Source organism: Pezoporus flaviventris, unplaced genomic scaffold (genome assembly GCF_033815535.1).
Source record: "Pezoporus flaviventris isolate CSIRO_AGI_PZ_B2104156 unplaced genomic scaffold, CSIRO_AGI_Pfla_v1 ptg000002l, whole genome shotgun sequence".
Taxonomy (NCBI): domain Eukaryota; kingdom Metazoa; phylum Chordata; class Aves; order Psittaciformes; family Psittacidae; genus Pezoporus; species Pezoporus flaviventris.
Window position 1 is genome coordinate 80669211 of NW_026892550.1, and position 26766 is coordinate 80695976.

Sequence of the window (26766 nt, forward strand, 5' to 3'; positions counted from 1 at the left end):
CAGGCTAGATGTGGTTCTGAGCAACCTGGTCTAGTTGAAGATGTCCCTGCTCATTGCAGGGGGTTGGACAAGATGACCTTTGAAGGTCCCTTCCAACCCAAACTATTCTATGAATATGAATACTTCCCTCTGGCCATCTTGGTGACCCTCTGCTGAACTTGTGGCAGTTTATCAATCTCTTTTTCCTGTTGGGAGGCAACAGAACTGGGAACAGCCTTTCAGATACGGCCTAAAAAGTGCTGAGCAGGGAGGATGATTCCTCTCTTCCCACGAGCTACATCTGCTCGTGTCCCCATCAGCATGGCCCAGGATGCCATTGGCCATCCCTGCTGCTGGGGCACTGCTGCTTGTGCCCACCTCACTGTGCACCAGCCCTGGGTCCTTTCAGCAGAGCTGCTCCCCAGGGAGGCAGACACAGCCCTTGTGGCTAACAGGGCACATCCTCCCCAAGGCAGGGCTCTGCCTTCAGCCCTACTGAATGTCACCAGCTTTCTGTTGATCCTCTTTTCCAGCCAGTCTGGGTCCATCTGAATGATCTGGCTAATTCAGTCACATCTGTAAACTTTACGAGCAAGCAGTCCATCACCTCTTCCAGTCACTGAAAAAAAATGTTAAGTGAGAAGGGTCCCAGGGTAGAGCGCTGCATTACCCTACTAAGTACCAGCCTCAAAGTAGAGTATGACCTACTTACCATCACCTTGTCAGCCCCACCATCCAATCATGTTTTTAACCATTTCAGTATTCATCCATTCAAAAGTTCCAACATGGATATGAACTATTGCAAAAGAGAGTGTCAAAAACCTTGCTAAAATTGAAGTAAACCAACATCCCCTGCTCTCCCTTTGTCAAAATATGCACTCGTTTTACTATGGAAAGCAATTAGGTTGGTCAGGCAGGATTTACCCTTTTACTATGCAATAAACAGTAGACCTGTGTGACTGGTAATCCTGCTGTTGTTCTACCACACAACCCTGTATTGTGGTTCAGGCCATTCCTCTTTCTGATTTAGATTCCACCACCTCTACTGAATGGTAGACTTGTATCTAGGCACATACTCAGGCTCCATGCACATCACCTGTGTTAGCTGCTTGGTTTTAAACATCCTACTTGCCATCTTCTGTCTCTACCCAAGGTTACTCAGTATCTTTCCTTCTCCATGACTTCTGAAGTTGTTGCATCAAAATTCTGTCTGCAGGGAACAGAAAACCCACATGGAAGACATCTGCATCCCCGCAGTTAAACCAAAGGAATATGCTACTAGATTACACTACAAAACAGATACTGATTGATGCGTTTTGCTATTCTGTTGTGAAGTGGCACTGAAATGCTGCATCTGATGCTTTTGTGAAATGTGACAAAACATGAAGCACCTGTATCACCTGTCTGTGATAGTCCATCATCCTTGGGAGCAGAGAAGGAGAGGCAGACTCCTTTCAGCCCCTGCGGCATTATGGTGAACCTGAACACTCAAGAATGACCTCTCAAGCAGACCCTGTGAAATGACAAACTTGTAAAATTTCTTATCCACCTCATTTACATGACTTTTTGCTGGCAAATGTATCACTGCATTAGACTAGTGACCCTCTGACTAGTTCATGCAAATCAGTGTCTTTTTATCTGTGCTATAATGTACTGGTTCTTTACTCCAAGTAAACACCTTCTGCTACTAAGGAATAGTGATAAGAAGAAAGACAGAAAGAAAGGATGAATTAAGGACTTTTACAAAAAAGGTATTTATTAAAAATCACATGGGAGAGCATTACATGTAATTATTTGAGAAGAGTTTGGCATGTCACTGATAAACAAAAGATGTTCGCTAATAGCAGCATCAGAAATTTACTGCTTAAATGATGACATTAGGTAGCAAGCACAGAAATAGCAAGCACAGAGAAAAAGACTCAAGTAATACATTTTTAAGTAAAACATTTTACCACTAGGTGTCCCTGTTAGAAGGATATAATCCTACAGAACGCTCTGTGAGATACAGGGCAAACCACTTGAATTACTGTTAAAGACACTTGCACAAGCTGGCAAAACCTTGAAAAGCCAAAGTGCCTAAGTCACAGAAGCAGTGTGTATTGCTAGCAGCCATGACAGATAAAGGCAAGGGTTTAACATGCTCAGTTTGAGCACTGCTACCAGCTAAGATACAGCACCAAGTAAGATACAGCAACTTACTTAAACACAGCACTTCACATACTTCAGATGTATATTTAGTGGGAGAGCAAAGGGCAGGGAGATTCAGTTCTCCCTTTAAAGCAGCCAGCATAAGGCAGCTGTTAGATACAGTGGGTATGCTACTGCTTAATACAAATGTAGTGATGGCCACACTGTTCCCCTACCATGCCTGTCCTGCACACCTAACCTTGATCATAGAATCATAAAATCAACTGGGTTGGAATAGACCTTTAGGATCATCAAGTCCAACCATCACCACAGGATTGCCAAGTCCACCACTAAACCATGTCACTAAAGGCCTCATCTGCATAGTTTTTGAACACCTCCAGAGATGGCGATTCCACCACTACCCTGGGCAGCCTGTTCCAATACCTGATCACCCTCTTGGTGAAGAAATTCTCCCTTGTATCCAATTTAAACCTCCCCTGGCACAGCTTGAGGCTGTTATCTCTTATCCTGTCAGTTGTTACTTAGGAGAAGAAACCAGCCACCTCCTCGTTCCATCCTCCTTTCAGGTAATTTTAAAGGTCCTCCCCGAGCCTTCTCTTCTCAAGACTATAAACACCTGCAGTTCCCTATTTTGACTGCAAATGATTTCAACGAAGATCATTGGGAATGCATGGCAACAAGCACCTGTGGATAAAGTGAGGACTGTGGCCTTTCCAGGTAAATCTGCAGCTGGAAGAGGCCACATGGTGCAGCCCTGAAGACATCCATCCTTCTGTGCTCTCCATTTTGAGCAGGGGAGGGCTACTTAGAGGAAAAGAAAGAGTTACAGAAAGTACTTGGAACATACTCAAAGACTACTTCAGTGGTGTCAAAAACAAGTATGATGTGCTAGTCAGATGCAGATTGAATACTTCTCCCTTGACTAAGGATGTACAGGAACACCCAACCAAATATTAGTGAGGTCAACTGTCTCTTTCAATAATTTCCCACTTGGCAGCACAGCCTTCCTGACATGTCCCATCTGTCAGAGGATGACTATTGATAAGAACTGAACTGACTTCATACTCAAGTTTCTGTTCTTCCCACATACCAACAATCAATTGTAACATTAAATTTACAGTAAGAAAAAGCAAAACATGCACCTAGTTTAAAGTAACTGGAGTGCTTTTGCAAACTTTCATGCCAGTTTTTCCTAACAGATGTTGAAGTTTTGCCACTGCATTATTAATGTTTGCTTCAGCAAAAAGATGCTGTTCAGATGGCTACGGTTGAAACTCATATGTCCCTGCAAGCAACCCAAGAATAAGCACATCAGAGAGCAATTTGACAGCTCACTTTCAGGAGTTACAGCACATCAAGGATTCTGGTGAATGAAAATGCAGTCAACTCAGTTGTCCACAGGCTAATCATTTAACTGCTCTGTAAAAGCACACAAGCTCCTGCTAGAGACGAGCACAGCCACATGACAGTGCAGCATGGACTCCTGAACTCTGCTCTTGCTAACCAATTGAGATCAACCTGCTCCACACTAGCTGTCCTTCGCTGCCCATCTTCCATGATGCCACCCCTGTATCTGCTTCACTTAACTAGCCATCTGCTCATATTAACCAAATTATTGTATCTCAAATGCAGACTGCAGGAAGGCTAATCATCTTAATTCATCCCACCACTGCAGTTAGAGTTTGCTGGGGGAAGTCAGAAAGCTGTAGCCCTTTCTCTGTCCCTATCCCAAGCAATCAGCAGAAGAGGCGCTCCAACTGGAAATTGCAGAGAAATCCTTTCATGGCTGCTCTCTGCCCTTCCTTCTGGCACAGACACTTTGTGGGCTTGGAGACCACCTGCAAAATCCTTACTGGTATTCAGAGAGCAAGCAACAGGGAGAACAATAAGGAGAGTTCAGAGAGCAAGCAACAGGGAGAACAATAAGGAGAGTTAAAGTTCCCAGTTTGCAAATCAGAATCCAACTAATAAAAAGTGGTTTGAGCCTCTTGGGGAGAAAGAAGGGGTTTATTCAGTGAGAACCATAAAAGTGATCAAGAGGGGACGAGGCCCAGCTTTGTAACAGGACTAGGACTGCTGAGTCCCACAGCCCCGTGCCCTGCTCGGAGCCTCTCAAGCCGAAGACCTATGAGATGGTGAAACCTCAATCGCTGTTCAACCTGGAGTACCAAAGGGAAAACAAGTCTCCAACAAGCCTGTATGTCACTGGTGTATGATATGCTAAGGGAATCTCATGTCTGTTTCTATTTCGGCTTCCCATAAAAACAAGGGTCTGGAGCAGCCTGCTTATACGCACTGAGTGGGTCGGCTGCGGCAGAGGGGCCGACCCTACAGCCGGGAGCCGTTCGGGGCCTCACCGGCGCTCCTCTGCCTGGTCCCAGTGCGTGCGGCCGGCCCTGCATGAGCAGCGCTCCCGATCGGCCGCCTCGGGCACCCCTCACTCCACGGCTCCGCAGCCAGCAGCTCTTACGCAGGAGCCGAGGCCACAGCGCCCTCCCCGCGTGCCACCGCCCCTTACCCAGCTTCGTGCCTGGGTTTCTCCCCGCCATGGCCCGCGCTGCCAGCGGCTCTCTACGACCCAGCGAGGCGGGCGGACCTCGGCTTCACCGGTCCCGCCCCGCACAGGCAGGAAGCGGCGGGGGCGGGCGGGCACGGCGCTCCCCCGCCGCCACCGCGTTAGTGCCGAGGCGGTGTTGCAGAGAGACTGGTTACGAGGCAGCCAAGACCTACCGCCACCCTTCAGCCTCCGGAGGGAGACTGCTGTCCGGCGGCAGGAGCTGCTGTAGGATGTTCTGCTCCTTTAAGGATAAGTAACACCCGAGCTGCCTTCTTGATGGTACGGAGTCCAGGCAAATTAACATTCCTTCGAGTCGAATCTTCAAATAAAAACTAGGGTTAAACGTGCACACCACAGGCTCTGTAACTTACCAACCTTGTAAAACTTCCTCGTAACACCTGAAAAATCTAAGTCCGGTAACAAGCCACTGACAACATCACAGCCTCCTTTAGCTAGTTGTGATGACACAAACTCACATGAAAAAAAGTATTACGCACTGTTAATATTCTCATTTAGGTAACAGATGATTTCAGCTGTCTTTTCACATGGCTAGCGAAGAAACCACAAACTCAAGACAGCATCGTTTTAAAGCAGTGAATGGCCACAGCTCTGAAATCCGAGGATGCTATTCCAGTCTCTGTGGAATGCTGTGCAGCCTACTGAAATAAAGCAGAAAGACTAGAGCCTGCACTCAGTTGCAAGAGGTGTGCGAATTTGTTTAAACAGCTTGTAAAACAGCTTCTAGGCTGAAATAGGTTAGAAATAAGGCTGACAAAATTAGCTGTAAATCAGAGGGTTGCAAGTTGTTTTGAGAGTAAAATTCAGAGATAACTGCAAATTAAGTTTGGCATAGTGTCTGCAAATAACATATCCTCAACACTACTACTGCACTAAGAAACAAAGATTCATAGGATCATTCCTTGTATTCCTTCTCACATCCTCCATTCCAGCAGCTGGAGCTAGAGGGGACCTCTGCCAACCACCCAAGTCCAAGCACCTGCTGAAATGGGCTCAGATATAGCAGGTTTCCTTGGGTCACATCCAGTGGGTTTTGGGTATCTTCAAGATCAGACACTTCATCACTCTCCTAAGTAGTATGTTCCAGTGTTTGACTGCCCCTCACACGGGAAAAGCATTTTCTTATGTTCAGACATAACTGCCCACCTTTCAATTTATGCCTCAATTTTCAAATATTAAGCTTCAATTTTCTACGATAACAACGTTGTTGTACTCTCGGGAAAAAATGGAAGAGCAAGGACACATAAGAGTATTAAAAATAAAAAGGCATATGAATAAATATACCTCTGTATTACTTTTCTTTCTTTACAGAATGCATCATATAAACCTTACAGCATAACATTAAAGGAAATGACAAGTGGAAGAATGGCAATACTTTCTTTAATGAAGAAAATATGATTTGTAGCCTTGAAAGAGTAACTTTTTTATCCAGTCTGAAGGACTAAACCCAAGTGCTATACAGACTCAAAGCCAACCTCTGAAATTTTCAGGTACAACCAAGTACTTCAGGCAGCATGTTTAATTTAGGAGTGTTCACTGGTTTTGATTTGACTCACATTTACATTCAAACTTTGAAGAATAAAAAGACACAACGATTACAGATTAAAGAACTTGCCACGGTCTGTACCAACACTAAAACATTCTTATCGCTTTCTTCCCTCTGTATCATAGAAATCCAGAATGCTAGAAAGGATTCCGTTACTTTTCCATTCCATGAACCCCACACTCAACATTAAGATACGAGGTTTGAGAGGCATTTTATTAAGACAATTGAAAACAAATGTTCAGAAGCAGCATACAATGAAACAAAACCCAAACCAAATAAGTACATAATCCATTTTCAAATAAAGCCAAGTTTTCCAACTTTCAAGAAAATGAAACAGAACAAAAAAAAAAGTGGGTAAAACCATTGTTTCTCCTCTCCACAATGAAAAAAAAAACAACAAAAACCAAAAAGCACCACACTACAATGAGTCTAACTGAAGTTGGAGAGACAGGATCTTGGCTTGCACACTTCTTTGAAAAGACAGTAGGCAGTTACGCTAAGGAAATAGCAGAACTCTACTACTTGTCTTTTCCTGTTGTTTGGATACTCAGTTCTTACAGACAACACCTAGCCAGTTCCACCGCATTCTCATCAATTACTGCCCAGCTTTGCCTCATGTAGAGAGCACACTCTGGAAGGCTGCCGTTTATCACCAGTAACTGGATTTAGTCTCGTATGTCCGTATGTCGCGTTAACAGTTGCAATAATCAGGCCTTAACTTCAGGAGTTGAGCTGTACACTGTATCTGAATTTTCAGAGGCAAGATCTTCTGCAATTAAATAAAAAGGGTGTTATTTTAATTTCATCTTAGATATTTAAACCAAATAAATGTTACAGGGATTGATTAAAGACCAGTTCAGTTTATTTTCCCATTTAACCTGATGCAGTTACTCTACCCCATCTGTTCATCTGCTCAGCTCTATTCAGTAGTCTGACACTCACCACATGGTCATTTTCAGGAAAATGCATTCAAAGATCTTTTGAGAAGAGTGAAAAATGCCAGAAGGTACCTGGGAAAAGCTACCTCTTCCATACTAACAAATGTCACTATCTTTTAACATTTAGCTGAGTTGAAGTTGGCAGTTCAGTGCATTACCTATTTCTTCCTCTGCAGTTCCTGGAAGGGTAGCCCTTGCTTTTGCTGCTTCTGCATTCTCCTCTTCTGTAGGCAGAAGGAAGAAAAAACAGTCAATATCTTCAGTTCCTCCCCCAAAATTTAATGAAAAAATTCCACTTAATTTAGTGAAATTTTAGATTCTTATCTCTAAAACTTCTAAAAAACAGTATTTAATATTTCTTTTAAACATACATCAGACTGTTTGCCTGAATAGCCACAAAGTATCTTTATTCAGTAAGCTTACACATTTGAAGTTAATTGCTTAAATGACATCTACCAAAGTAAATCCTTAAATCCAACAGATTTGAGTGGATACATATAATCATATATAGAAACCCTAAGAAGACAGTACAGTTACTGTATGAAATTCAATGATGTTTATCACTTATAATAGATGTTACTTAAAAAACACACAGAGCATCCAAGTTTCACTAGGAACAAGCAGACACTTACCAGGAACCACACACTTCCAAAGGCCATAGGTTTTCCCTACTGTTGTTTGCCACAGTCTTAGCGTACCATCCTCAGAGCCACTTGCATATAACTCTCCATCAGGACTAAATCTCACACAGTGAATTGGACCAAAGTGGCCTTTGTAAGATTCTGTAAGAGAACACATCAAGACCATTCATTTCACGTTTCAACCAACAACTGAAATTAGTAAGTAAAAACAATCAGAAGAGGGGGAGAAATACTGGGGGACAAATACTGGGGGACAAGGACACTTTTTCAGTATTTAACTTCTGATGCAAACTAAAGCTCCTCTTAATTGGTATGTAAGTGTTCTCTACTTTAGGTAACATACTAAAGTGTTCTTGCAGGTGCTTACTTATTCAAGTCAAAACTAACACAAGCCAGTACCATGGAGTACACCTGCTCTGTTCCTTCAACTTTACACACAAAGAGTTTTAAATGAGGGTGGGATCAACAAGCAAACTTTGAAATATATACATTTTTTTAAAATCTATTTGTCCAACATTACCAAGAACATAAACATCACATTTTTCACAACAGTTGCAAATTATTAGACATATCTAATGAATGTCACAACACTTAATGCTTGCTACTGCAGCAATACAGAATAACTTTTTCTAAGTCTGTGTAAAAGGCTTTTTAATGGAGGCTTGAATTAGCTCTAGAAGAACAACATTAAGTATACCGAGATAAAGTATACTATTAGTTAAGCATTTTTTCCTTCCATCCTCTTGCACAGCACGTTATACTGAAATCTTGAGTACAAGTCCCATTCATTAGTCATTAGTCATTATTTCATTATTCTAATACCCATTTCAGAAGTATTTTTTTTAATACAGAAGATAAACGTACCTAATTCTTCTCCTGAATTATAGTCATACTTATAGAGTTTAAAATCTTCACCACCTGCAACCAAACATTCTTTCGCAGGGTGAAGTGATGCAGAGTTGATTGTAGCAGGTGCTTCAAATGATTTAATCTGCTCTAGACTGTGGGAGAAAAGCTTGTTACCAAAGGTAATTTAAAGAAAACCCTAATATTGAGAGCAAAGAAACTGTGATTCTACTAACCACAACTGCTTTTAACAAAAACAGAATACACCACACACACACAGTTTCTGAAATAAGTTTTAATACTTGCAAATCATGCTCATCAAGTTAGGAACAAGTTCAGAATAAGCAAAACAAAAGCTCACACATTCAGAACTACTTTCTGGAACGTTTAAGTGTATAACTCACTTTGTTAACATGTCATAGAGATGTATGGATAATTAAGTTCTCTGAAAAGCACTGAACTGAACCCTGTATGAAACTTATTTAACTACAATTACAGTTAGTGTGAAATGAAAATGGCACCAAAACTTTACAGTCTAGCACCTTGCAGATAGTTAGGGTTCACAGAGGGTAGTTGTTTCACCCTCTGCCTCTGACAAGATGTCAAAGATGTCAGAACTGGTATTGGTGGACACCTTGGTGATCCTGGCCTTGTAGAATCATTTTTCACTCACAACCAAGCCCATTACTCAACCTGTGAAAATTCTGTGGTTTGGACTCACGTTTCTGCACTATGAAAAGCAATAGTTTTCCCATAGGTTATCACAAGTATCTGTCCTTCTGGAACGTACTCCATGCTGCTCACTGACATTGCAACATTTAGTGCCTTCACTTCTGTCATGGTACTCCGGTCCCAAAGGCTTAGGGGGAAACAAAAAAGAAAAAAAACTTTCAGATTACTTCAGCAATGGCAAGATCTGGATCAAAAATGCCACCTAACAATTTGATTCCACAAGTAATTCAGATTTTCAGTGGCACTCTTATCTTTGTTCTCACCTAAGCAAAGTTTTCAGACGTGCTTGCTTTAAAATACTTTTACTTCTGAAGCTTAATGCAACAATATTAAATGGTACACATAGCACTTAACTACTCTTCTTTTAGAAATTAAAAATCTTGCCATAAGTCTCTTGAGCAGTACAAGCTTTCTAGAAGCAAGGCTTGAAGATTCTATTCTGCCCTTTTATCCCAAGGCAAAGGGGCACTAATACCAATTTATACAAAGAACAGAAATTAATTCAACATACTAAAATTTTCTATCTAGGGGTGGAAGAGCTATCTAAATAGAAAAGAAATGAAATTGCTCTGCTACGACAAGTTAAGAATCTTCATTCATTAGCTGATTGCCACATTTCTATTTCTACAATCAGAGAAAAGCAAACAAGACGAGTCTCTTGTCTGTTTTGAACTCCAGGAAACTGGAAAGAACTAGAGCTGAAAAGGAGACCACAGAGAAACTGCACCAGTCACTTCACACTCCCATCCTTCCTTCCACAGAGCAGAAAAGACCATTCTATTTCCCTGTCATTTGTGCCATAAATATAATGGGTGTGTCAGCTAAGCATGAAATAACACTGGTCATATCAGCCAGAAAGCTGAGGCACATCTTTCGTCTTTTCTGCAGAGCACAGTTTGAGAAAGGGTCTTTGTCAATTCATCTCCCCAGCAGCCAGTCTTGTCTAGGCTTCAGGGCATCTACCAAGTGGGCATAAAGTAAACTTATAAACCACTTCACCATGACTGGATGAGCTATCCTATAAAAACACTAAAGCCTACTCAACTTATCAACACAGCAGAGAAACAGGGCTATGTCTAACCAGCACTGCACTGTTTCCAGACACTCTTCCCAGTCATTTATCCCAGTGCCTGGCTAGTCCATGTCTTGGGCACCTTTCAAGGCTGGACTGCAAGAAACAAGGGAGCAATACCTCAGCACAATGTGTATGCACAAGACCTCATGTACAAATTCATCTTCTCTGTGATTATGAAAGGCAAATTTATTATACTATGCATTTCTCAAAGACCACCTGTTCTTATCAGAGAGGACATGTTTATGGGGTAAATTAGAATTATTACAAGTTGTGTCTCTACAGCAGAAAAAAAGAGCTGTATTAGGCATGAAGCTATAATAATCTAGGATCAACTAACTTGTGTTACATATCTTTACCAAAAACCATAACTATCTTCTCACACAGAAGACAGTAAATAGAAGTGAGCTTCTTAGAAAACTTAAAAGTTACTTTTTCTTACCGGACAGTTTTATCATCAGCTGAAAGAATCTGTTTGTCATCACTGCTCCATAAAGCCTTTTTGATGCCAGAAGTATGTCCACTGACAACATCAGGTTCTTAAAATAAAGTCAATTATTTTAATACATGCAAGAAAATTACATAATTTCATGCAGCAGTTTGGAAGCTTTCTTAAGCTATATGGTTTTCCATTTACTAGGAACTGTAAAATTACTTCAAGTACTTATGACTTTATCTGTAGATCTTATTCCAGGAACAGGGTAAGTATAAACTGGATATCTGACCACCTAAATTTAAAACGCTTCACTAGTTTAACTAGTCAGAGTTCTCTAGTTTCATATCAATCATCAGTAGTTCAGTATGAAAATGAATTTAAACACAAATATGTGGAGCATTTTTTCTTTAAGATAAATTTTAATTAGACCTATTGTTAATGAGCGTGTTGAGCTGAAACATGGTAACCTTGAAATCCATTATAAACTCTAATCCACTTGTAAAAATGTAAACTTAAAATATACAGATCATCTTAAGGATATAGATATTACATTTGTAAAACAATCCTCAATTTTGTCTCTTGTGATTCATAACAAAGTAGCTTGTGATTTCACAGCTTTTATTTAACTAAAAAAAACCCCAAAGAATAATTTCTAAGAAGCACTCACCAGCTTCTGGCTTGCTCAAGTCATAGATACGCAACAGTTTATCTTGTCCACCTGTTAACAGATAATTGCTATCCTGAAACAGAAGTTATAAAGGGTCAACTTTATTTTGAATCATAATACCAGCCTTCCTCCATGAATCTTATAGTAACAACCTCTAACAGAATTATTACATTTAATCTACTATGTCAAAAGCTAGGAGTATTACACTATATTGTTTGCTCATTAAGATAAACACATAAAAAGTAGAAGAGCAACTAATACCAAAACATAGTGCAGAGCTTACTTCCCTGGTGGATATGGTATACAAGTTTATCTTACCTGTGTAAAATCCACACTTTTGACAATGTGCTTGTGAGCCAATGTTATTAGTTCATCGCCTGACACAGCATCCCACACTTTGCTGAACAGTAAGAGAAAACATTTATGTTTAGTAGCACTATGACAAATCAACCTGAACAGTCAGATTAGAAGGTAAGCAGTCTTCCCTGACATCATAACATTTTATCATAAATCCTACATTCTTGTAAGATATAACCCAGTTAGTCAGTGAAAATATGTGTTTTTACTACGTCTTTTTTGTACTATCCCACAATTTTCCTTCATCCTCTTCTTCAGGATAATGCAGACTAATTAGCATTTTAGTTTTAAGACAGAGTCAGTTCTTCTCTCCAACTTCATTAACAGAGATTACCCTCTACTAACAGAATTCAACTTGCCAAATATTAATACATACTGCAAACAAACAAGAAAAAAAAAATCAGAGCAATAATCCACTAGAATTTTCACAAGTTTTTCTGTAATTATCACAGAACCATAGAATGGTTTGGGTTAGAAGGGACCTTAAAGATCATCCAATTCCAACTTCCCCCTTGCCATGGGCAGGGGCACCTTCCACTAGACCAGGTTACTCCAAGCCTCATCCAACCTGGCAATAACATAAAGAAGCCAACTGGTAGAAGCAAAACAAAAATCATTCTTTCAACTATGCTCCAAATACAGTGCCAGAGATTAAAGCCATACAGAAATGTTATTATAGCAAACTAGCATTGTAATTAATTATTTATCAAAAAGCAATCATAGTTATTAATCACAATGGAATTAACTGTAGCTGCTTTCAGGAACCTAAAAGTCTAGGTTTTAATTTGGCTAGCCATAAATAAGCTAACAATTACTAAAGAAAATCAAATAGATCAGTAATTTACTATAGCTATATGTCACCAAAGAGCACTAAACTAAGATACAGACTAAAATAAAACACAGATTTCAAGCAGTTTATCACTTACGCTGTAAAATCTGCTGCTGCTGTAGCTGCTTTAGTGGCATCTGTGTTCAAAGTGGCCCCCCAAACAGCACCTTTATGACCGAGAAAGGTGCCAATCCAGTCTCCTGTATCGCCCTGACGCAGCATGGGTTTACCATCTTCAGAAAAACAAAACCAATATTCAGGTGATGTGATAAAATAAGGAAGCTGTTAAACAAAGAGACTCCCTTGCACAAGCATAAAGAACGTGAAAACGCCACATACTTTATGAAGATATTCTTTTTAAGAGTTTATCTGAAGAGCTGAGATATGCATGACTCTAAAACTGTATACACATTAAAATACTAGTCCAAATGAAATAAAAAAATTTCTTTAGGTTTGTGTTAAGGTAGAAGGGAGACAGAAAGGAAGCCTTTGTTCTGGTTTTATACTTCTTGGTTTTCTTCAGGTGGGGCAGATTTATTTTCTTACTTTGGAACAGTATTATCAGACTAACAGTATGCAGAAGTAGGCCTTCTGTTTGCCAGCAGATACATTTAAAGCACATACAGAGATTATGTAAAACAGAAAACCTTTCCTGTGATCACTTTTTTCTAGGAGGCTATCAAAAAGTTGTTCACACAAGATAATGCACAGCTGAACAAGACGCCCTCCAGAGCAGAAACGTCTGAATTATGAATACATACATAAGATTAACGCATATTTGTATGAAGGGGAAATGCTTTTCACAGAAGAAGAAGCATTCTCGGGAAAGGAGGTGGACATCTTCATTCTACGCGCAGCAAGGCAGCTGTCCTGATTAAACGGAAGCTCACTTTAAAACCTACAGCCCATGTGGGCAGTTTTACAAACCAACCTTTTCGAGGCTTCTCGCCCCCCCGCCAGCTTGGATCCAAACTAGGCGCATGCGGGCTTCGGCACACCGGAGGCTAACCCGTTAATTAATTAAGCACCACGAAAACCAGATTCGCGTTCCCCTTTTACTTCGGCACCACCATAAGCTAGTAGGACCCCACAAACGCTGCTGTTTCAGTGGACGAGCAGAGCAGCCGGGAACAATATCCTCAGCGAACGCCAGCCCCTGGGTCCCCTCCTGCCCGCCCCTACGACACCCCCCCAGGGAGGCGGTGCGCGACCTACGAGCAGCGTGGCGAAGGCTCAGCCCTGCCCCCCGCTCTCCACACCTCTACCCCGGAGACGAGGGCAGCCCCCAAAACAAAGGGGCCACCCGTCCTCGCTTACCTTTGCAGGCGCTAATGAGGAAATAACCGTAGGGGGTGATGCCGCTGAAGGCCAAGTCCACCACAGGGCGCGTGTGCCCGGAGCACGTCAACGGGGTCTGCCTCATGGCCATGGCGGAGGTGGCGGGGGACGAGGGAAGGAGAAGCGGTGGCACGCGTACGGGGCCTGTGGAGGGACACGACTCCCCTCCGGCCGGGCAGGAAGCAGCAATAGCGGCGGCGGGAGAGGAAATGACGGGACGGAAACGATCCGGAGCGGAAACTGCTGCGGGCTATAGGAGCGCAGCCGGAAGCGAGTTAGGCGCAGGCGCACGGAGGAGCTCGTGTAGGGGTCCCGCGGCGGGTGTTGTTTCTGCGGGGTGCGCTTCGATCCCGCACAGCCCCAGCTGGGCTCTGTGCCCGCGGAGTCCAGTTCTCAGGACAGGCCTCATTGCTCTTCATGCTGTGCTGACTCTAAGGTCCTCGGCAGCAGCTTCCAGTGCGCCTCAGCCTTGCTCTTGGTTTTCAGTAGCCCTTTATATGAAGCGGTGCCTGTGCTCCTACGGCCTATCCTGTCTCCTTTGCAGTTCTTTATGACCCCGTGCTGCCCCTCTGCTTTCTTCAGGCCCCTAAAGCAGGATGAAATTCTACCAAGTGGAAGCATGGTTATTACTGTAGTGCTATTCCCACTTACGGCCCGCTGCAGGATCTGATGAGCCTTTCCAGCAAGGTGGTGGCAGAAAGGCAGGCAGAAGGGGATGTAGGGATCTCAGGGATACATAGCAGTACCCCTTGGGTTTTCATAAAGGAGGTGGGAGCCAGGTGGGTGGTAGTTGTTTAGGCTTGCCCGCAAAAGTATCAAAAGATGGCATCTGAAGAGGGTCACCAGCCTTAAAAATTGGGGAAGTGGTGTTCTGTTCTTTCAACAGGCTAAAACATCAGAATGGTTTGTGGTTGCTCATCTCCTTTTTCTATTCCAAGTCTTACAACTATGAAAAGTATTTTAAGTCATTAATAGATATTTCAAGTTTAAAACAACTTCAGTCTTCCACAGCTTCTCTTTATAGGGTAGGTGCCACGTTTCGTTTCTGACTTTCTAGTATTTCGTTTATGATCCCAGAGTTCTCAAAAGTAACTCCCAATGATTTTGTAATTTCATGATGTGTTTCCATGTATACTAATGCTATAACTGGCATTTCCAGTTCTGCCACATAGACCTTTTCAGCATCTTTCAGATCTTCTGGATATTTTTCCTAATAGAGATACCAGTCTCCCACTGTACTTGGGCATAGGCCTATAGCTGAATTGATCCAACTCTCAGACTACAGATGATAATCAAGGGGAATTCAAATGCATCTCTGAATGCTTTTAAATTATCAAAAGTCTTGTTGAAATCGAGCTCCAAAAGTTGTCATTCTCTTGGTAAAATTGTTTGTGACTGAGGAATTTTTGGTATTTTATCCCATCCTTAGGAATACTTCGAGAGCTTAATATATAACATACTTTTACTCAGTAGAGTGGCTAAAACTTCAGAGTGCAGAAGTCGGATGCAACTTTTACACTACAGCAGTGTTTCCAGAGTGTCATGTTATCTTAATGTTCTAAATCTTACGTATGTATTCTGTATTTCGTAGAATCGTAGAATAGTTAGGGTTGGAAAGGACCTTAAGATCATCTAATTCCAACCCCCCTGCCATGGGCAGGGATGCCTCACACTAGACCATGTTGCCCAAGGCTCTGTCCAACCTGGCCTTGAACACTGCCAGGGATGGAGCATTTACCAGTTCTTTGAGCAGCCTGTTCCGTTGACTCACCACCCTTACAGTAAGGAGCTTCTTCGTTATACCTATACTGAACTCCCCCTGTTAAGTTTAAACCCATTATCCCTTGTCCTATCACTACAGTCCCTGATGAAGAGTCCTTCTCCAGCATCCCTATAGGCCTCTTTCAGATAGTGGAAGGCTGTCCTGGTCTTTTTTTTTTTTTTTTCCTTCGTTCCTAACTGTATATCTGTTTTGACTCTGGAGCCATTGCATACCAAAAAATACATTCACATGAATGGGGCAGAAACTATGAGAAAGGATAGATGGTGATTCCTTATCAAATCTTATATTTGAAATAGGACTAAGCAAAAGATTTCTTTCTTTTGCATTTTCAACACCTAATCTAAACACGGGATTATGTTTCCCAGTTATAAATGCTGCTTGGGTTTACATTAAAAAAACCTGTTTTGGTAACTGATACTATAAACTCTTTGATGGGAAAAAAAAAAACCTAAGGGTCAGTAAAGACAAAGCCTCAATATTAAATTTTAAATACATACTTAAAATTCAGTACTGAGGAAAGGAAAGATTGTGTTTAGGGATAGTTTTTTTAATGATTTCGTAGTTTTGTTTGATTTTGTCTTTTGTTAAAGGGGAGGATGATTTTCCACCTGCACAAAGCAACAATATGATACTCACTTAGGAAGACACAAAATCTGTAACAGTCAGACAAAGGCAAAAGTATTTCCAGTTTGCCAGTAAGTAGCTGAAAATCAGAAGAGAAAAATCATGGAGATGTGAAGCCTATAAAATCTAGATGTATTAAAAATCCCACAAGGCCCAGCAACACTGTAGGGTAGTATTATGAATTGAGTTTTTCATATGCTGCAGGAACATGAAAGTTCTGGTAAGGAATGTGACGGGCGTCACTAAAGCCAGGTCCTTAAAAAGGGACTTTGATACCTACTGTTGGACGTAGGCAGACTTCAGGCATCCTGCTGCCAACTGCTGCATCACGAGGAAAATAACTGTACTGGGTAGAAACCTGTGTATTGATTGTTATCAGCTACCACTTATAAAAGTTATAAACCCGCTGGTAGATGGACTTGGTACAAGAATGTACTTGATTACGCAAGCACTGATGCTGCACAGTGCCCAAATGTGCTTCCAGCAGCAGGTGCTTGATTGATTCCCAGGTAGAGCCTGACACTTCACTGCTGGCCACCAGCCACAGGCTTTCTGGCCTCATTTCCTGTCTGCTACCTCCCCTGCTGTTTACCAGACAGTGCCTTCCAGAAACTAATTTTTACTTTTCACACTGAAGGTGTTTCCATTCCTATGTACAGGAACGGTAAAGCCACACAGCTGGACAAGAAGTAATGGAGTTAGGCCCTTAGAGTCTAGATTTAACAGTGGTACAGAAGGATATCACTTTTTAAATTGCAGTTCTGCAAAGCAGGGAGGACCTTTATTACCTTTGGAAATATGACTAAAGACATACAGAAAAAATACTGAAAATAAAGCTATCTAATTTTTTTTCTTATATTTTTAATCTTGGTAGACAGGCCAGAACATAATAACTGAAAGTCTCCAAAGTTTGTCCTAGGCCTGACTTAGGATGTGTCATGCCTGATTTAGTCAGCAAGTTTGTTTAGCAGCCATCTCAGACTTTTTTCCTGCTACATTCCAGTGTACATTCTGCATCTCTAATCCAACATCAACTAGAAATTTCTAATGCAGCATTTCTTAAGCTGAGCGCAAGGAGGAGAAATACTGCCATGAAGCATGTTTGCAGGTGGGAAAGGAGAAACACTTTGCCATGGGGCCACTGCAAGTGGAATGAGAAGCATGTTCAGGAGGAAGTATTCTAGACAGAAGTAGGAACAGGGATGAGAAGGGAAGGGGCCAAATACACATAGGAGATGCTGAACTGATCCAGCATTGTCAGCTGGCAAAAGGAGATGCTGAACTGATCTGGCAAGCTCTTGCTGAGAAGCGATATCCTGATGTGGTAATTTCTATGGGATCTGCTTCCTCTGCTTGTGTTCAGAGCTGTTGTTTTCCTCTGTTGGAGCCCAGCAGCCTGTGGTCTTAGCTCTAACTCTTCCAGCATTTCTCCTGCCATTGCCCTCCTTTTGGCTCTTTAGTAGCATCTCCATTTAACTATGTTTATTCCCCACAATTTGAGAATGTTTGATTTAGGAATACACTAGTTCTGTGCTCTCAGGATAGAATAGTTTAACACAGAGATTGTTCGAGAAGCTAGGAACTGTGAAACAGGCCTCACTTGTCTGAGGTCTAAAGAAGGTACAAGAAGAAAAGATGAAAAAGTAGTTAATTACAAATGAAAGCCTACCTAGCAAGTTTAAAACAAAAGTACGGAGTTAATACTGAGTTTTATTGGTTTAGCCGAGGTCATTATATATCAGTTTCCAAAAATGATACAAAGAAAATAAATGTCATTTAAAACTTTTTATTCAGAGCTTCAGACTGGTCTATTTATTGTCCAAATAACTCTTTATAGTATTAAATTAAGTATTTGTCAACCTCAATTTGTCATGGAGCAATCAGGGCCTTTTAATCATACAGAGTAATTCACCTCATTACTGCACAGAATAACAAGTATGCCAATCATAGGTTATGAAGCATCTGGGCAAGACGCTCTTTTACTTAACATTTATAATTCAGAGTGTCTGCTTGATTAAACAACATCTTTTCACAGCCAGTGACTGAATTTTCTCAGAAATGTGGCTGATGATGAATAAAGCTATCCTAGTGAAAGGTCATGATTCTAGTGCTTTGATTAAAATTAATCATGCAGGGATTGAATTAAGTAGAGGGTGTTTAGTATACATATTTACATTTCCAAAGACTCCTTTCTTCTCGTTATGTTAGATAGCATAGCTGGAAATACATTCTTTTGCCACTGAGGGGAGCTCTTTACATACTTATTAGTACATTAACGATCTAGCTGAGAGCTTCTACTCAGTTGCTGATAGTTATTTCAGTTTATACCTGGCAGCTTTGTGGACATAGTGCTCAAGAAGTTTCTAGATGCTTAATTCTCTAAAATTAATTGGCTAAATAAGTAAATGGGAAAGAAAAAGAGCAGCAGGGCGGCCCCTTTGTTAGCAGACTTTGAATACAAGTTATTTTGCTGTATTGTGAAATGTACAGTGTAATCTGTAGGAGCATTGATGCTGTCTATTTCTGTTAAGTTTTTCTTTGGAGACATGTCCCCTACTAATTTGTACAAATAATTGGGGGGAGGGGGGGGAAGATAAAGGAATATCTGTTTGTTGAAGAATGATGTGTTACAGATGCTGGGTTCAGATATGTGAGAGCAATTGCAAAGTACGTTGCTGTGTTTTCACCAGGGGACTAATTACGACTGAGTGTCAGCCTTAAGCAGTCAGTTATCATTGAATGACAAGATAACAGGCAGAAGTAATCATATTTCACAAATAGGAGAACAGTGTGCTGCAAGCCAAGGAGTTCTTCCTAGATCAGCCTTTCACAACAGGTGACCATGTTTTTTTTCTAGCTTCATGCAGTTTCTTGTAGGATAGGAGGGGAAATAGGAGACTTGGAGTGTGCCTCATAGTGAGATTTGTACCTTTTTTCCTGTTTCTACAGGTGAGATCAAATGTAATTCCACTTCTTTAATCACCATGTTAGTGCTAGGATCTCTATAAAGGCTCAATGTCCGGCTGGAGACCAGTAACGAGTGATGTCCCTCAGGGATCGGTGTTGGGACTGGTCTTGTTCAACATTTTTGTCGCTGACATGGACAGTGGGATTGAGTGCGCCCTCAGCAGGTTTGTGGATGACACCAAGCTGTGTGGTTCAGTTGATACACTGGAGGGAAGGAATGCCATCCAGAGGGACCTTGACACGCTTGTGAGGTGGGCTGATGCCAGCCTTACGAAGTTTAACCATGCCAAGTGCAAGGTCCTACACCTGGGTCGGAGCAATCCCAGGCACAGCTACAGGTTGGGCAAAGAAGAGATTCAGAGCAGCCCTGCGGAGAAGAACCTGGGGGTGCTGGTCGATGAGAAAATGAACATGAGCTGGCTGCAGTGTGCGCTTGCAGCCCAGAAAGCCAACCGAATCCTGGGCTGCATCAAAAGGAGCGTGACCAGCAGGTCAAAGGAGGTGATCCTGCCCCTTTACTCTGCTCTTGTGAGACCTCACCTGGAGTATTGTGTGCAGTTCTGGTGTCCTCAACATAAAAAGGACATGGAACTGTTGGAACAAGTCCAGAGAAGGGCCACGAGGATGATCAGGGGACTGAAGCACCTCCCATATGAAGACAGGCTGAGGAAGTTGGGGCTGTTCAGCCTGGAGAAGAGAAGGCTGCATGGAGACCTCATAGCAGCTTTCCAGTATCTGAAGGGGGCCTATAGGGATGCTGGGGAGGGACTCTTCACTAGGGATTGTAGTGATAGGACAAGGGGTAATGGGTTAAAACTTAAACAGGGGAAGTTTTGATTGGATATAAGGAGGAAATTCTTTCCTGTTAGGGTGGTGAGGCACTGGAATGGGTTGCCCAGGGAGGTTGTGAATGCTCCATCCCTGGCAGTGTTCAAGACCAGGTTGGTCGAGGACTTGGGTGATGTGATTTAACATGAGGTGTCCCTGCCCGTGGAAGGGGGGATTGGAACTGAATGATCTTGGGGTCCTTTCCAACCCTAACTATTCTATGAGTCTATGATTTACTCCTCTGAGAAAAATACTGCTCCTAACAGTGCATACAAGTTAGACCATCAGGAGCCTTTCCACCTATCTGGAGGGCAGGGGTCTGGCACATTCAGAGTATGCACCACCCATAGAGTGATGAAACCAATCAGGAACATTAAAAATTGTTTTATCTCTGCTATAATAGCTTCTCTGTTCCTCAGTCCTCAAGTCTCATTCTGTCTTTTGAAAGGGAAGAGTGGGTAATGCTGGCCAGATAGGAGAGTGATGAAGAAAAGGAAGGATGAACCTGAAGTAGCCTGTGTTTTCACTGAAAAGCTGAGCCACTGCAAAACCAAATGGACAACAAGTGAAAAAAATTGCTAAAAACAAATCCAAGAAATACTTCCTGGGTTTCTACCCAAATGTACTCAGAATATACTGTTGCTAAAGTTAACCCTCAGAAGATAGAGGAATGTAAAGCAAATATATACATAATCAGGGTTTATGCTGAAAGATGGAAAGACATAGTTGGAAAAGCTCAGGCAGAGTCAATATAGGGAACTCAGCTAGAAAGGTGTGTATGTGCTCCCAAGTCATGTGTGAGGACTGTGCTCGGTCAATCCATTTAACAGTATAGAATGTTGCAGTAAGCTAATGCATATGATAGGCTTGGTGGGACAGGCGATCTTGCAGTGTTAATAGGAGAGATGGAAAGGGGAAATGGAGAGAAAGAGAGATACACAAGTCTTTTCCCATGCTTGGAGTTCTTGTAACTGAGGCAAAGTGCAGGTGAGAAGTTATGGGTATTATCAGTGCTAAGTTCTGTCTGAAATAAATTCAGCAAAGGCAAGTGCAAAGTCCTACACTTTGAGTACTGCATTCATTCAGGCATAAGAAGACAAGAAAAAGGTAGATAACCTTATTGTTATGTATAACTAACTATGAAAGGATGTAAGGACAGACGTAGACTGTTGTCAGAGGTGCACAGTGTAAGCCTCTCTTCACCGAGCAACATGATATTTGCTGGTTTCTCAGAGCAAGTTGTGCATTACAGAAAACTAGAATGCAGCAATGTGGTTCTGCTGCTACTTGTACAATAAATTAGATTTTTAAAAGTAGGGTTTTTTTAAGAAAAATACTATGTAGAAAACTGTTTTTCCCTTTTTGGATACATGAGAAAAAAAGGTGAACTTGAAAACAGAGGATAGCACGAAAAAGGTAAAAGACTGCTGATAAGTGACATATATTTGTGTTATTTAGAAGAACTACTAGATAAAATTTCTTTGCATAGATAGCAATTCATGGGGTTTTTTTTATTTCTGTCCTAAGGGCATAACCCCTCCAACTTTTAAACAAATATTATTGCTCTTCTGAGATTTGAGAATATGTTCAATTTCAAAACAACTTTAAGCTACATTTGTCTCTGGACTGAATCCACCAATGTCATCAGTATTAGATCACGGATTAATTTGGCCCATAGTATTATGCTTGGAGTGACTAGAGTTGCAGGCTTTTGGTCTTTTGCCAGGATAAAATTTTGAAATAAATAAGTAGCACTGATGATAGAAGACAGTGACCGTGCTTCTATGAGACATGACAGGGAGATTTGGAAAGGGTTCCATTTTACTGAGAGTTTGGGGAACAAAGGTTATTGTCCCAAGACGCATAATAATTATATATCTCCAAGGAACTGAAAATCTGTAACAATGGAGTGAGTAAAAAAGATAGAAAGTACCATCATTACTCTTGAGTAGAACTTTGCTTATGAGGCTTATACAAATATTTGGAAATTCATTAGTGCAATGAAGATACTTTCCAGTTGGGTGTCTGTGAGGCTTGCACGTTTGGTGCTGCGCATCATAAAATGGTGCCGTACAAAATTTAGACTCCTAGTCCTCCTATACCAAGAAGTGTAGTTATTGTTTCTTTCTTTTTTTTTTTTTTTGATGGTGAGACAAGAACAGCTTGACTAGCTAGAGGGAGGCATTATTTCATCTCACTGTCATGTCCAAGCTAGTCTGTGTCAGTAAGGGATCATCTGCAAACACTACAGGATGCTAAAACTAGGAATCTTGATTACACGTGAATGTTGGTGTGACCCAGGTTTTATATAACAGATAATGTGGATGTATGAATAGCTGTACACGAAAGAGCAGTTTAGATTTTTTTAGAAGTCACTGGCTGTCAGACTGGATAAAAATCGAAGAAAAAATAATCTTTAGACACCCATACCACTTGATTGCAGATGAAACTATCATCTTTTCTTACAGTTACAGGTTTGTTAGCTGACTGTGAACCAGCAAGAAATCCCAAGTTCCCAAGATAGCCAGATCCCTTAAAGCCCATCAAGAGCCTTTGAAGTTTAACAACAAAGCTTGACTCTAAGAGTATAAGTATAGTACCATGTAAGGAAAAGTCATTAAGTAGTTAATCTTAGGCCTTATCTGGAAAGTACTCTATTTCTATGGAAACTGAGTACTTGGCTCTGAATGCCAGAGCATATACTAGGAACTCATTGTAAGAGTATTGAAGCAAACAAAAGTATCCAGTTATGTGTCAGCATTCTCTAGTTGTTCTACTTGTCGTTTCCCCTCCCTGGTTTTATGCCTAATCCTTTACCTCAGTTTTTGACCTTGTGTTTTACATTTTTGTGGGGGCAGTGATTCCAAAGGAAGCAGTGTATTCAGGCATTTCAGAGACATTCCCTGAGATACTTGGGGCGCCCTTGGTTTGCTAAAGTGCACAGATCTGTGTTGGAGTGCTATCAAGTGCAGTTTTTTAGGAAGGAATTTTTCTGGCAGACAGAAAAGTTACTTCACAGAAGCAGTAACGTTCTACAGTTTCTATAAATCCCTTGAACATTGTGATCAGCTAAGGGTTGACAGCTGCAAATAGATACAGATAAAACCCCATATCATACTAGCATATCTGGGCCGTTTGGCTCATCTATTTGTATGAATGATAAAACAACACTAAAAATAATTAATGTGACTCTAGTATTATAACCAATAATATGCATCTAGTATCTCATCTGTTTAAGGCACTGAACAAATAACCATATGTGAAGTAAGGAACGGAAGCAGAATTTGGAAACTACTGTTAGTCTGCATGGATGATATGAATAAATTAATTTCTCATGTTACTTTGTAGTGTATCAGCCAAACAAACAAAAAACAATCCATTAAAAATCTGCCCGGCACCTGGGAATGGGCTGTTACTACAGTTGTCAAGAGCTACAGAGATTTCCATCTGTGAATCATTAATCAAATCTGTGCCAACTTGAAAGACCAAAACCTGCTATCAGTTAGCTTGTCATCTTAAATACCAGAAGTATCAGAAAGCCCTCTCATTGACAGCAACACTTGAGAGGCCAAAGACAGTTTAATCCTATCACCTGAACAACTTTCCTTCTTGAGAGAGTTATTCTACATATTCCGCTAAGCAACTGTCAGATCACCATCTTATCTGTCAGATCACCAGCACTTACAGGCACTGCTGACTGTAGCTGAGTGTGAATTGGTTGCCTGGAAGTGAAATATTTTGTTCACTGTGGTAACTGAAGTAATCCCTACCCTGCTGAATGAAGTCCTTCGAGCTATTGCCTTGTGACTCCAAACCAGGTTTTGACACCTGTCTTTGCTTTTTCTGTTACCTGTCTCTTCCACCTCTTACCAGCTACTCCATTAAAGCCACAGCTAGACATTCTTTGCTGGACATTCTTATCCTTATTGCTTTAAAAATGTTTTGCTAGCTAAATTTATGTATTCGCTTTACCCACTTTCCACCACAGAACTTAATGACAATGCAGAAGACTGTAGTTGAAAGCTGTTTTTGTGATATTCCATGCAAGCTTTCAATTCACTGCATATGTGTCTCTTGTTCCCAGGAGTGCCAGTGCTAGTTTGATTCCATTTGCAAAAGTCAAAATTGAAGTATTTGAAGGGATGTGAGGGGGAACATAGCTACTAGATGTTTGCTCAGAGCTATAATGTGAATGAGTAGATAAAAACAAACATAGTGCTTTCATATGCTCTTGATCTGACTGCAAGTACTATGGAAAACTGTTAGGAAGCACAAAGGTCTCAGGAATAAAACCTGTATTAATTCTTTTACTGAGAATGTTTATCCTTATAGGGGAAAAAAACAATGCTATGCATTTATCTCTATAGATGTTACTGAAAATAGCTCAAATTCCACATCCAGATACCACATGACTTGGCATTAAGCTTGTAGTTACAATTTTTTTTATAAGTAGGTCGCTACTTGTATACTGCCTTAAACCAAAAGCCAAACTGCTAACTCCAGACTTTTAAGTCTATGTATGGATTGTTTTCACAAAACAAATTAAATAAGTCTAAAATTACTTTTAAAATACCTTCCAGAAAACTAAAGTTAGCTTTTAAAAGCCATCTTCATTAGAAAACATAGGTAGAATACTTTTGCTTGGAGATATGAGTTCATTGAACTCTTCCAAAGGCCAAACACATGCATGAGCCAAAATAACCCATGAAACAGCAGTTCACACAAACTCCTGAGAACCAAGTCAGCTGACTCTGGCAGAGCACAAATGTTTTTAAACTCATTTCAGCTTCTTTCATGAAGATAATCCAAGCAGTACCAACTTACTCATTGCACAAGTATCTCTTCTGCTTCTCCCAGGACAAAATGATAACACAGGAGTCAAAGGCTTGCAGTGTCACAGAGTCACAGCCTAGATTTTTTGTACTGTAGCAACAGATCTGCAGAAGAGCAAATATTTGTTTTATAATATGGAAAACAATGTTGGAAAATAACAAAACTCATGTTAACTAGACATAGTATTTTAGAGAAGGCTGGAATGCCGTGTCTCTAATGTACAGTACACGATTTAATATACTTCTTTTATTTATTCTGCTTTAGTAATCAGCTGCTGCTTTTGAGGGGATAATAAAATTAGTTTTTATTCACACACACACGCGCTCATACAATGTAATGTATTGTGACCAATTTACTTTTTTAGAGAAGCTAAAAAAGGAGAAATACACAAGAGCACCCTTGTTTGAATAAATACTGGGCTGTCTGTATGGAATAGCAATTATATGCTGAAGCTAGAGCAGATGTATGGGTGTGAATCACATAAGGGTAGGTTGGGGAATTATAATCAGCCAAACAGACCTAGGAATCCATCAGCAGTGGAAATTTTTCTGTGGCCAAACAGCAGATTTTTCTAACTATTATGAGGCAAGATGGGGAAAATGATTTTCAGCCCATGTTTTGCTGCAAGTCTAGTGTGGAAGTTCCCAAAGCATAGGACATGCATTTGTACATACAATGGTATGTCTTCACTGACATTTATGATGTTCCTTTGTGTCCTGGGTTCAGCCGTAGCAGTCATTTTTCTCCTTCTTGGTAGCTGGTGCAGTGCAGTGTTTTGACTTTCAGCTTGGGAGCAGAGCTGATAACAAGGATGTTTTGGTTTGGCCAAGGACTTTGTGAGCCTCATGCTCTGCCAGGGAGGAGGGGAAGCCGGGAGGAAGCAGAGACTGGACACCTGACCCAAGCTAGCCAAAGAGGTATTCCATACCACAGCACGTCATGGCCAGGATGTAACTGGGAGTTACCCAGAAGGGCTGGGGGACTGCAGGGTTGGAGGAGGGATGGGTCGGGGCTTGGTCGGGCTGGAGGGGGCGAGTTATCGGTTGGCTGCTGGTGAGGTGTTATATTCTCTTCCCTTGTTATTTCCTTTATCATTGTTATTATTGGCAGTAGCAGTAGTGACTTGTGTTATACCTTAGTTACTAAACTGTTTTTATCTCAACCCGTGGGAGTTGCATTCTTTTCGATTCTCCTCTCTGTCCCTCTGGGAGTAGGGGGAGGGAAAGAAGGGGGGGAGTGAGTGAACGAGTTACCTGATTGGGTTTAAACCACGACACTTTGATACTTTCATATACAGGGTAGTCTCAAAGCACTGTATAAACAAATGTCATTTGCGTACTTCCCTTCATAATTTCTTCTTTATCATTCAAAAAATTTCATTCAGTAAGGTAATTCAGTGTCTTTCCTGGTGGGGTGTTTATTACCTACTTACTCTGTTACTTATAAAATAGCTTTATGTGAACCATCAACACAGGCACACTCCCAAAGAGCCATAAACCAGGAAAAGTCATGGTGCAAATTTTGTCTTCTATCAAGTCCTTTCTTCTCTCCTGTTATTTTTGCATTTCACGTGGTGTCATGTATTTTGCATTAGACTGTTGGAAATGAGCAAAGGCATTTGTAAGCT

At 41.2% G+C, this 26766-nt stretch overlaps 2 protein-coding genes across 3 annotated transcripts in view; both read right to left on the reverse strand.

Moving 5' to 3' along the window:
• Window positions 1-4779, reverse strand: part of DERA (deoxyribose-phosphate aldolase) — a 51731-nt gene extending 46952 nt beyond the window's left edge. The window contains exon 1 of one of the 2 annotated variants that reach the window (XM_061444668.1): window positions 4646-4779. In XM_061444668.1, the coding sequence (XP_061300652.1) occupies window positions 4646-4676 (31 nt within the window). In that variant the 5' untranslated portion in view covers window positions 4677-4779. The remainder of the gene's footprint in view (window positions 1-4645) is intronic. The other variant, XM_061444667.1, reaches the window with a different exon arrangement.
• Window positions 4780-6682: 1903 nt separating this feature from the next.
• STRAP (serine/threonine kinase receptor associated protein) lies at window positions 6683-14366 on the reverse strand. The gene is made up of 10 exons (XM_061444656.1): window positions 14084-14366; window positions 12864-12999; window positions 11899-11980; window positions 11581-11653; window positions 10920-11016; window positions 9395-9532; window positions 8692-8828; window positions 7819-7968; window positions 7345-7410; window positions 6683-7017 (listed from the first exon to the last, which is right to left on the reverse strand). Exons 1-10 carry the CDS (start codon window positions 14193-14195, stop codon window positions 6956-6958), a joined length of 1053 nt encoding a protein of 350 aa, XP_061300640.1. The 5' UTR covers window positions 14196-14366; the 3' UTR covers window positions 6683-6955.
• Between the last annotated feature and the right edge of the window lie 12400 nt (window positions 14367-26766).

Excerpts from the sequence above, each read along its gene's own strand:
- STRAP (XM_061444656.1), bottom strand. The coding sequence starts at position 14,195 with ATGGCCATGAGGCAGACCCCGTTGACGTGCTCCGGGCACACGCGCCCT. Across the intron at positions 7,969-8,691 it reads TAATTCAGGAGAAGAATTAG|AATCTTACAAAGGCCACTTT; the intron begins GTACGTTTATCT and ends GTTCTCTTACAG. Across the intron at positions 7,018-7,344 it reads AACTGCAGAGGAAGAAATAG|AAGATCTTGCCTCTGAAAAT; the intron begins GTAATGCACTGA and ends ATTTAATTGCAG.